We start from the raw sequence: 11,068 nt of genomic DNA on the forward strand, positions 1-11,068 counted from the left end.
TAATCACCTATGATGTATGTGAATAAGATTCAAATTCACATTCTCAATTCAATAGTTGTTATCATGTATTTAATCTAGTTGTTATCATGTATTTAATCATATGTCCTTTTATGTATTTAATCACATACGATTAATATGGACAAAGAACAACTATTGAATCAAAAACACAAAAATGAATCTTGTGCATATAATTCATATGTGATTAGATCATATAATCACATGTGATTTAATACACGAGAACAATTAACGAATCGAGAACACGAAAATGAATCTTATATGCTTGTCTCACTTGAGAACAAACTACATTCTGCCTTTCATTGTTCACTCTACCGGATTAGGGTATCCGTGAACAATAACATAAAACAAGTAATGCCTACATAATAGGAGAGTTAGTGTAACTCACCTCCTTAAACTTGAAAATTAGCTAGCATGAGCTAGATGGATCCTTTCCTTTCCTCTTATAAAACTTATGTACATATTTCCTTCTTTTCTCTTTGATTGTAGTACTCTGTTTGGGATTTGTTTTCTTACCTTTCAACCCATTCTTAAATTTTGATAAAATAATATTAGTAAATTTACCCTTTTTATCTTTTCAGAAATATAAAGATCTCATTCTAGTGATTTTTGGTTGATTTTATATTAAATTTACAAGTTACTAACTTTAAGTTGTCACTTTCTGGACCACTCAACACTCTTGGAATAAATTGTACCAATATATTAAGAATTACATTAGTCCCTTTATATGTAGGAAACTATACATACATATCTAACTATAGGCTTTGGAATTTTGGCATTTGGAGTTCTGATGAATTTATTATGATTGTTTGAAGACAATGCATGAAATATTTGACAGCGTGGACCAGCCTAAGAAGATTGTCAATTTTACCCCTTAAGGAGTTGGAATTTCAAAATGTGATTCAAAGTTTGAAGAAACTAGAAACACTAATATTTTCAGAAAACTAAGTCTCATAATTTTTCGGTGCTCTTATTGACTTGCACGAATTTTAGAAGTTGGAGGACAGATTTGGGAAAATTGATCATAATAGGTTTTAAATCACTTTTGGTGTTCTATTAAGGACTTAATGGTTACGCCTTAAGTTTATCACTTTTAACATGATTGTTGGTTACTTATTAGCCTATTGAGATGTGAAATTCAATTAACCTAAGGGCCTTAATGTTTGGCTTAATGAGGGTTCAAAGTTAAAGATTTTCACATAAAATGCCACTTTTACACTTATTAGGTTCTTTCAGACAATATGACAAACAACATGTGTGCATAAAATCCTAAAGTGATCATCAACTCTCTAATAGACTCCAATCCAGCCCCTAGAGCTTACTATTTTCATTTATCATATGAAACAAATTAATCAAGAAGCAACCTAAGAGATTCCACTTCAGCTTGATGATTTCTTGATTCTAAAGCCAATATCAGAGTCCCAACATGAAAAAATAGAAGATAATAGTTTTCCAAAATATAAACTTACATATCTATAGAAAATAACTAACTTACCATGGCAGATGGAAAGGGCAATGAAATTGGTTACTGACCTCCAGCAAATTCCTCTACAAATACAATTTCAAAATAGATATACCAAATTGGTCAAACTAAGTTATAAAACGAAATGTTTCTTAATGAATTTATTATAAAACTGTGTTTGAAAACCATTAATCTGATAACAAATATAAAAATTTGGAAATGAAATTACATAGGATAAGGATAAGGAAGCATACAATCAATCAGGGCAAAATGCCTCTATTGGCTCCTTCATCGACGTTCTCCACGTGAATGAAAAACGAAGAAACAAGTCCGAATCCATCTCCAACAAGCTCGATACGAAGATTTTTTAGGCAGTAGGTTCACAAAATCGGAGACTTGACCGGTGGCGGATGAATATATGTACTGGAGTTTCGTGAAATCCAGGTAGCATCGGAAATCGTAGAGAGGTCAGCGATCGGAGAAGTGGTGAAGATCGACATTTTCAATTTGATGCATAGGTGCTTCAGTATGTTATCTTCTTATCTCTTATGTGTGGCTTGTTACGGGAATGTAATAACTTTAAGAAAATTACATATACACCCTTATTTCATTAAAAGCAACGTGTTTGTTTTCCTATTGCTGATTTTTGTTCTCAAATGTTCTCAACCCCATAAATGTTCTCATTAGAATATATATATATATATATATATATATATATATATATATATATATTTGTAGTTGAAATTAATAAATTACTAACTATGTCATTTTCAAATGGATTAATCATAAACATAATTACAAATAAAAATAATTAAAAAAAATTATTTAATATTATTTACATGCAACCTGCATGTGAAAGCAATTAAGATATTATGATTAGTGGCATTATGATTATGACAAATGTTTATGATATGATTCAAGATAATTATAATATTTTATTTTAATTTTATATAAAAAATATTACTTTGTAGATATTTACAAATGAAAATCATTTTTAAAAATATATATTTGCCAATGTTATCAGGCCCGTTCCAGAGGGTGGGTGATAGGGGCGACCGTCTAATACCCATCTTTTAAAGGGACCCAATTTTTTTATGGAAGTTGTTATATTTTGAAGATACTGCAAGTTATTTTCTTTCAATTATATTGAGTTATTATAAAAACTTGATGACATTTGTGTATTTTAAGAGCCTATTTTTTTCTCTCGGACCCAAAATATATTTGGAACGACCATGAATATTATAACCACATATTTATATATTGTACAAGAACCGTCTTCCGATTTCTATATATTGTAGAATATTTTCTTTTAATGGTTCATTTGTTAAACTAGTAATAAGTATTAGTGGTTGATATGAATATGAAAATGATGGAGTTTGAGTGACATATCTCTTTGAATTTTGTAATAAATATTTTTGTGAATATGATAATGATGGGGTGATATCTTTCTTTGAACTTTGATTTATGTAAAATTAAATCGTTGTAAAAATTACTCTTTTAAGTTAGGGCGTGATATGTTGATGACATGAAGTTGACAAATACATTAATTTCTTATATATTTTGTTGGTTGGTCTTCGGGTATTAAAACGGAAATGTCAATTGTCAAGTACCTATTTTTTTAGCGGAAAAAGTATACTTGGATATTAATCACAAATCTAAAATACACTTTTTAAAGAAAGGTTGTAAAGCAAAATTGAAGTACATAATGGATGCAACTTACTATACTAAAGGAGTAAAAGTTAATATATGTCGAATTAGCTAAGAAAATTAATTAATAGCTGAAAACTTGATTGTTAGTTGAAAAATTAGTTGATAAAAAGATATCATCCGGTAAAAAAAGACTAATTGATAAGCCAACTGCAAGATATAAAATGATATTTAGAAGGATATGTTTTTTATAATTAACTAAGAGTATATTCATTAAATTTTTTTAAAAAAATTCTTAAAAAAGCTAGTTTAAGTAGTTTTGCAAAATAAAATTTTATAAGCTACTTTTTGGTTTTAAAATTCGAAAAATAAACTAGATGTATGACACGTAAAAAACAATCTTAATAATGTCTTAAAAGGGAAACTTCATAAAATAACCAAAAAAATGGGATGTATTTGAAAAATATGACTAAGGAAATTGAAGTTTTACAAAATAAGCAAATTTTCTCTTTTTGGCTTTACGAAACCCAAAACTCTAAGGAATTGGACATATGTGCAAAATGACAAAAACTAATTTCTGAAGTGATCGATGTGGAATTTGTATGTCTTGTGCGTAATTGAAAAAACATTAATTGATCTAGAAATTGAAAAAACCATTTTATGGATTTTTTTTTTAAAAAAAATACCACATTTCCGCAGAGGCACTGCGGATCCATAGAGCAGCCCTTTGCGGATCTGTTCTACCATCTGAGGAATTGATCTTTACTGAAAGTCTTTGTTTTGTTTTGATGAATTTTGCCATAAAACATTTCAAATTACTCGTTCGGTAGGCATATGTTAAAACATTGATTCAATTTAACCATTTAAACTAAAAAACTACGACATAAAACCTTTTTAAACCTAGGCATATGTTAAAACATTGATTCAAATTACTCGTTCGATCTCCTTTCCTCCTCACTGCTGACCGTTTCCGATTCCGATCGATGTCCACCTTTCTTTTGCAGCCAACGAACTCGTTTTCCGCAGCAAAGGCTTTCCCAATCCACAATGAATTTTTTTGATATTTTATTTATGTGTTTTTATGATTTTACCCTGCCACGTAGGTTGACCGAAGAAAGTTGGTCATTTTGTGAAACTTCAGTTACCTTGGTCATATTTTTCAAATACACCCCATTTTTTTTGTTATTTCATGAATTTTCCTGTCTTAAAATTCGACAATCACATAAAGATTTTATCAAAATGACGGATGCTTGGATCATCTTATATTTACCCTTAAGTATATTTTTTTACAAATCTTTATATACATCTTGAAATCTGATTTTCAAAATTTTATCAAAGCAAAAGCAAAATAAATTTTGTCATATCTAATAAACATTCAAGCCATTGTTCCAATTTCTAACATGCATGCAGAAACCAAAAAGGGTAAATACGTAAAATCCAATCACGAAGGGTAGTTCTGTCAACTGCTAAATCAAAGTTGACTTCTAACTTACCAGTTCCGGACCGGAAAGAACAAGCTCGGTTTCAAGATTCATGAATTCAGTATTCATGTAATTAATCCACCGACTCAACCCAGCTGTTTTCTCTCTCATACACACGCACAAATCACTAAATTAATCTTCACAGATCTATTGGCCGAAAGACAACACACCCAGCATAAGATTCTTCTTCTGTCTTTTTCATCGTTATCGATAATTTCAGATCATAGTGTTTTCTGCTTCAAACTTGAATTGATTTTCGACTTTATTCCAGTTGGGTATTGAAGATTCTTGCAACTGTTTCATTTATGGTTCGTTAAAGTTGCGGGACTTAGTGTTGTTTTTCAGAAATATGGATGAGTCAAGAGGAGGAGGTAGGAGAGTTGAGAAGAGAGTTTACGACGAAGAAGATGATGATGGTATGCCTCAATCGAAGAAACCCAAAGTACCGGGTTTAGCGAGGTTTGTTTAACTGCTTCTATTTATTTTCTTGTTATAAATATTAGTTTTGTAAATGATTATTGTTTGTCTGTGCATAATCATCTCCATCTGTTTGTATAAATGTCTCAAAGAACCCATCTTAGCACCTTGTGTTTCTATTTGCGATCTTAACAAGCTATGATTTTTATTTTTCTCCCACAGTGTAATTGTGGAAGCTTTGAAGGTCGATAGCTTGCAAAGACTTTGCTCCTCTTTAGAGCCTCTTTTCCGTAGAATTGTAAGTCCTTTTTTCTTCATTATAAAGATTCAAACCTCGAAATTTTCAGATTCAGTATTTACATTGGTGTATTCGCTTTTTTACCTCAAACTATACTCTAATTTATAACTCTGAATAGATTAATCTAGTTATCAATTCTCGCTTACAATAAGGTATTGGGAACACAGGTAAGTGAAGAAGTCGAGCGTGCTTTGACTAGATTTGGACATGGTCAAATTGATGGAAGGTAAAGATATTATATCCTTTAGAACTTCATAGTGTTAAATCTTCATTTCTTCATTTTACAACATTATAAATGTCATCCCGTAGAAAAGAATTTTTAACTGCTATAATTGGGTAATTTTTTAAAAAGTATAATGTTCCACCAGATCTTCACCACCAAGAATACAAGGTCAAGAAGGAAAAGTTTTACAGCTTGAATTTAGAACAAGGATGCCACCTCATCTATTTACAGGTGGCAAAGTTGAAGGGGAGCAAGGAGCAGCTATACATGTTGTGTTGTTAGATGCAGCCACAGGCAATGTGATGCAAACTGGAGAAGAATCATCATCAAAACTGAATGTAGTAGTGCTTGAAGGTGACTTCAATGAAGAAAGCAATGAAAACTGGAGCACTGAGCATTTTGAAAGTCATGAAGTCAAAGCACGTGAAGGAAAAAGACCACTTTTAACAGGGGAGACACAAGTCACATTAAATGAAGGAGTTGGAACTTTGGGTGATCTTACTTTTACTGATAATTCAAGTTGGATTCGAAGTAGAAAGTTTAGGCTTGGTTTGAAGGTGGCTTCTGGATATTGTGTTGGAATTAGAATTCGTGAAGCTAAAACTGAGGCCTTTGCTGTTAAAGATCATAGAGGAGAACGTATGAAACTTACAACTTACAGTTTCTTGCATAACATCTGTTACTGTTACTGTGACTGTGTCTGTTACTTTTGCAGTGTACAAGAAACATTATCCGCCTGCTTTACACGATGAAGTTTGGAGATTGGATAGAATAGCAAAAGATGGAGCATTGCATAAAAAGTTAATGAATTCTGAAGTTATAACTGTAGAGGATTTTCTCCGTGTTCTTGTTAGGGATCCACAACGACTGAGAAATGTAAGTTTTTATTTATTTATTTTCTTGTTACCTTTCGCACACCCTTTGTTTCTAATATGCTAATGAACACAGATTCTAGGAAGTGGAATGTCAAATAGAATGTGGGAAAACACAGTTGAGCATGCAAAGACTTGTGTTTTAGGAGGGAAGTTGTATGTATACTATGCAGATTTAGGTCACACCACTGGTGCTATCTTCAACCACATTTATGAGCTAAGAGGTCTCATTTCAGATGCTCAATTTGTTCCATTGGAATCACTTAACCACAACCAAAAGGTCTACACAACACTTTTCTCCTTATTTCTTTTCTACAAAAGAAATTGATAATTCATTTTTTTTTTTTTTTTTTTTTTTGAAAAACAGATTTCAGTAGATTCACTTGTGAAACGAGCATACGAGAATTGGAATAGAGTTGTAGAATACGATGGGAAAGTTTTAAGCGCATTAACTTACCCTTCTCCACCTACTCACAACTTGATTGAATATCCATTTATAAGTTCCGATCAAACTCAAACACTAAGTGGTGGTGGTGGTTCATCAACCACCACCACCACCCACCAATCATCACCACCCACCCACTATGACTATGTGCCCGGTGCACCATCTACCTTCACCGGTTCAGATGGTTGGTCGAGCCAGAGCCCAGACGATGGACACGGGTTCGGTGACTCTTTCTCGGAGGAAGTCCGGTTAAGAAGCTCAGAGATGTTGGAAACTGATGATATGCAAAAGCTACTCAGAAGCTTTGGGGTTGGTGTAACCGCGTCAACTTTTGGTGTTTGTGACAACGGTTCATACGGTTATCATAACCATGTTGCTCATGAACCACAGGTGGGTCCGGTGGTTCATGGGCGTGGTTCAGGGAAGGCGGTTGTTGGGTGGCTTAAACTCAAGGCTGCATTAAGATGGGGGATTTTCATAAGGAAGAAAGCTGCAGAAAGAAGAGCTCAACTTGTTCAGCTTGATTGATTGACTTCAAATAGTTGACTCATGTGTAGTAGTAGTAATAGTAGTACTTATCTATGTAACACTAAATGTTGATTTTATAGAGCTTTTTGTTCTTCATAATGCAATAATTTTGTCAATAAGTAACATCTTGACCAGCTTAAAAGTTTTCTTACCACTTTAAGAGGGTATTGACAAGTTCAATGCTACGATAACTTGTATGTAATGCATAAAAACACGTACATCATCCATAAACGGATTCAAGAAATACTAAAAAAAAACATGTTTGCAGTTGTACCCATGAAACGAAAACATGGGTATATGTTGATAAAGATAGTAATGAAGAAGCTAGACATAAATAGTCCTGGAAATTAAATTACATATTGATACAAACTTCTCATTTTAATTAAAAAAAAAAAAAAAAAAACCTAATTTTTTGATGCAGCCTTCGTTTTATCGATCTCTAAGGAGTCAAGAGCTAATTTATCCATCCATCATCATCATCATATACATGAACCGAAAGAATAAGGATCAAATCCATATTCTCCATCCATTATGATTGTCGGGTCCTGCTCCTGCATAAAAAACAGAGTTTGAAGGACCAGAATCAGATTTTTGAATCTTTGAGGGGCCAAACTCAAAATCAAAATTTAAGTTATAAAAGAAATGAGGGGTAAATTTGCAAAAAGTTAGAACAATAAAAAAAAAGATCATATACCCTTTTCATCATTCCATTCATAAGATCATCCAACGAGTCATAACCATTATTTGCAACAAAACCATTCAGTAACTTGGAATTCTCCAATAAATACTCTTGACCGGGTCCCATTTTCAGTTCAGTACTTGACCTCTCACTCCCTCTGTTATGTTGCATAGCCGGAGCTGGTGTCAGTGCACCATTGCCGCCCAAACAACCACCACTTAGTGGTGGTGCCGAGGCGGATAACATGCTAAAACCATTACTCGAATACTGCCCGTAATTCTGTTTCCCATATTGCCCCTGCCTTTGGCTTTGAACTTCAAGCGGCACCGAGGCCGTGGTGGTAATATTACTCGAACCAAATCCGGCGGTGTAACCGTATTTCAGGCCGCCATTAGGCGGCAATTGGTCATGGAAAGCATCCCCAATTGGTGGTGGGACTGGGACATCAAGAAAGGTGGAACTGCTTGAAACGAGGTTGAAAGATTCTGAACTCATGGGACCCATCTTTAAAGAACCTGTAAAGATTCTAGATTCATCAATGGGAGTGAAATCCGGGATTTGAGTGTTATTATTATTTGGTTTATGATGAGTAAGATCAAATGGGGATTGAAAAAGATTTGTGTTTTGGTGTGTTTGAGTTTGTGGTGTTGGTAACACAACGGGTTGAAATTTGTTGAGGGAATTGATGGAATGGGTTAAGTTTTGGGTGTGGGTTGGTTGGATTATAGAAGGTGAAGTGAGACTATGGAGTGTCATTCCAGTTGCACTATTGAGTCTTCCAAGCATTCCGGAAGGTGAATACGATGATAATGTGGGACCCGGTAATCTTCCGGAAGCTGATAGTGTCCGGAAATCACCGAGTCCTTCGAGTGAACTCATTCGCATGTAAGACGACACGTCTTTGCTTCCACCAAATGCCACCACCATGTTAGCTTGTTGACTTATCCGTTTCAAGTAAAGCCGATATTTCTGTAAAACAAACACATGTATAAGGTAAAAATATATTTTATTCTTCAAACAAAAACAGCCCCTGAGCTGGCCCACACAGTCTGTCCAACATCATATGAGATGTAATCAGATACCCACAACCCTTGAGCTGACCCACACAGAATCACGACCATGACCCATCCATATAATCGTGTAAGATGTAAATCAAGTACATAAAGATTGTGCAGCTAGATAGATGCCAACAACCCTAAACTGGCCCACAAGACTTCTTCAAAAACATCAATCCACAATGGAATTGAAATTACCAAAAAAACCCTAATATTATACTAGGAAATACGGTAAAAAAGCAAACCTGGAGATGGCTTGCTACATTTTCCCTAGTAAGACCTTCCACATTCATCAAATCAAGGATCCTTTTAGGAACAGCTTCTGGTTATAAAAATAGAAAAAAGGAATCATCAAAGAGTGTCGATGAAACAAGTTTAGATACGAACACAAGAACAAAAAGACGGAAAAACTCACTCTCGATTCCAAGTTGATTAACAGCAGCAACGAACTTTCTATGAAGATCAATAGACCAAACAACACGTGGCTTCTTCTGCGAAGATGGATCATCATCTTCATTCCCATTATCTTCACCATCGTCATCTTCATCTTTTCTTTTCCGATTAAGTTTCCCATTCAGATCTCCACTTCCGGCTTCCTGTCCACCTTCACCTCCATGATTCTGCCTATCTTGGTTGTCAGATTTCGATTGAGATTTTGACTCCACTTTTCTACGAATCACATGTTGCCATATATTGCGTAATTCCTCCAAACGAACTGGTTTCACAAGGTAATCACAAGCCCCATGTGTTATCCCCTTCATTACAAGCTTCGGGTCGCTGTTTCCCGATAACACTGTTGACAATTTCAAAGAAAAATTAGAAAACCCACATCGATTTTGACTTCGGAATTGGAGAAATTGGAGAAATTGAAGTGGGAATTAGTGAATTACTGATAACGGGTAAGTCCATTTCAAGACCCACGAGTTCAAGAAGCTTGAAACCATCCATGTCCGGCATATGAACATCACTGATCACAAGGTCAAATCGGTTTCGATTTTCTCTTAACATCTTCAATGCTGTTATGGCTTGACTTGTGGTTGTAACTGTAAAATCCAAAATTAAATGTTTTTAAAACAGAAACCTAACTCAAATTTTCATGAAAAGGGATAAAAAATAAAGATTGAAACCCTGAAAAAGTTAAAATGATTGAGTCAACACTTTAAAGAATATAATCTTTTAACAACAGTTGAAACGAAGCTAACCTTGGTATTGGCATTTCCTTAAAAGCCCATCTAATAACTTCAAACAAGTTGGATCATCATCGACAGCAAGAACTCTCATCCCAATGGGAAATCTGTCAATTTCGTTAGACCCTCTAATTTCCTCTACAGTCATCTTCTTGTTGTTTTTTTCTTTATAATTTGAAACACAAATCCAGATGATGAAAAAGAGATCAAACAAGATTCAAGAAACACACAAGATTCAGAAAGTTTGGATTTTTTTCATCTGTTTGACCACCTTGTTGACGAACAAAACCACCCCAGAAAGAAAAAAGAATGATTTCAAAGATAATAGAGAGAGAAACAGGATCTTGGAGAGAGAGAAAACAAGATAGTGACTTGGACTGGAGCTTAATACATATTGACAATGATGGGGGAAATTTGGCCAGAACAGATTGAATGGCTTTCAACGCAACAATACACAGAATCAAAAACTCTCTCTCTCATTCTCTCTCTCTGGATTTGTCTTTTGCTTTTTTTTTTTTATCTACTTCTTTTTGCAGAAATAAAAAAGCCCCTTTTTAATAAAATATTATTTTGGGTAATATCAATGTATACATATAATCTGGTATATGTACACATTTCCATCTTTGTTTCTATTGAGAAACAATGGAGACTTTCTTTTTCCCCTTTCTTAGAATCTTTACCTCTAATGGATATATATGGAAGCTTTATTATAACTTTTGGGTGATATAAGTTTGTTGTAAAAACAGAATCTTTTAATAA

At 33.9% G+C, this 11,068-nt stretch overlaps 2 protein-coding genes across 2 annotated transcripts; one reads left to right on the plus strand and one right to left on the minus strand.

The window, feature by feature from the left end:
- Positions 1-4,620: 4,620 nt before the first annotated feature.
- Positions 4,621-7,507, plus strand: LOC145110787 (calmodulin-binding protein 60 E-like). The gene is made up of 7 exons (XM_079047099.1): positions 4,621-5,064; positions 5,245-5,320; positions 5,488-5,546; positions 5,689-6,182; positions 6,259-6,419; positions 6,492-6,695; positions 6,783-7,507. Exons 1-7 carry the CDS (start codon positions 4,955-4,957, stop codon positions 7,386-7,388), a joined length of 1,710 nt encoding a protein of 569 aa, XP_078903225.1. The 5' UTR covers positions 4,621-4,954; the 3' UTR covers positions 7,389-7,507.
- Positions 7,508-7,632: 125 nt separating this feature from the next.
- On the minus strand, positions 7,633-10,816 carry LOC145110786 (two-component response regulator ORR24-like). Its single transcript, XM_079047098.1, has 6 exons — positions 10,325-10,816; positions 10,013-10,165; positions 9,538-9,915; positions 9,368-9,444; positions 8,083-9,036; positions 7,633-7,939 (listed from the first exon to the last, which is right to left on the minus strand). The coding sequence occupies exons 1-6, from the start codon at positions 10,455-10,457 to the stop codon at positions 7,868-7,870; spliced, it is 1,767 nt and encodes a 588-aa protein (XP_078903224.1). The 5' UTR covers positions 10,458-10,816; the 3' UTR covers positions 7,633-7,867.
- Between the last annotated feature and the right edge of the window lie 252 nt (positions 10,817-11,068).

This window comes from Lactuca virosa, chromosome 5 (genome assembly GCF_052849685.1).
Source record: "Lactuca virosa cultivar CGN04683 chromosome 5, Lactuca_virosa_CGN04683_v6, whole genome shotgun sequence".
In the NCBI taxonomy this organism is placed as follows: domain Eukaryota; kingdom Viridiplantae; phylum Streptophyta; class Magnoliopsida; order Asterales; family Asteraceae; genus Lactuca; species Lactuca virosa.

What these genes read in the sequence shown, in the direction of transcription:
- LOC145110787 (XM_079047099.1), top strand. Translation starts at nt 4,955, where the DNA reads ATGGATGAGTCAAGAGGAGGAGGTAGGAGAGTTGAGAAGAGAGTTTAC. An exon ending in CATGGTCAAATTGATGGAAG is followed by an intron (nt 5,547 to 5,688) that starts GTAAAGATATTA and finishes ATGTTCCACCAG; the next exon opens with ATCTTCACCACCAAGAATAC. An exon ending in TAAAGATCATAGAGGAGAAC is followed by an intron (nt 6,183 to 6,258) that starts GTATGAAACTTA and finishes TTACTTTTGCAG; the next exon opens with TGTACAAGAAACATTATCCG.
- LOC145110786 (XM_079047098.1), bottom strand. Translation starts at nt 10,457, where the DNA reads ATGACTGTAGAGGAAATTAGAGGGTCTAACGAAATTGACAGATTTCCC. An exon ending in AAGGAAATGCCAATACCAAG is followed by an intron (nt 10,166 to 10,324) that starts GTTAGCTTCGTT and finishes TGGATTTTACAG; the next exon opens with TTACAACCACAAGTCAAGCC. An exon ending in AATGGACTTACCCGTTATCA is followed by an intron (nt 9,916 to 10,012) that starts GTAATTCACTAA and finishes AATTGTCAACAG; the next exon opens with TGTTATCGGGAAACAGCGAC.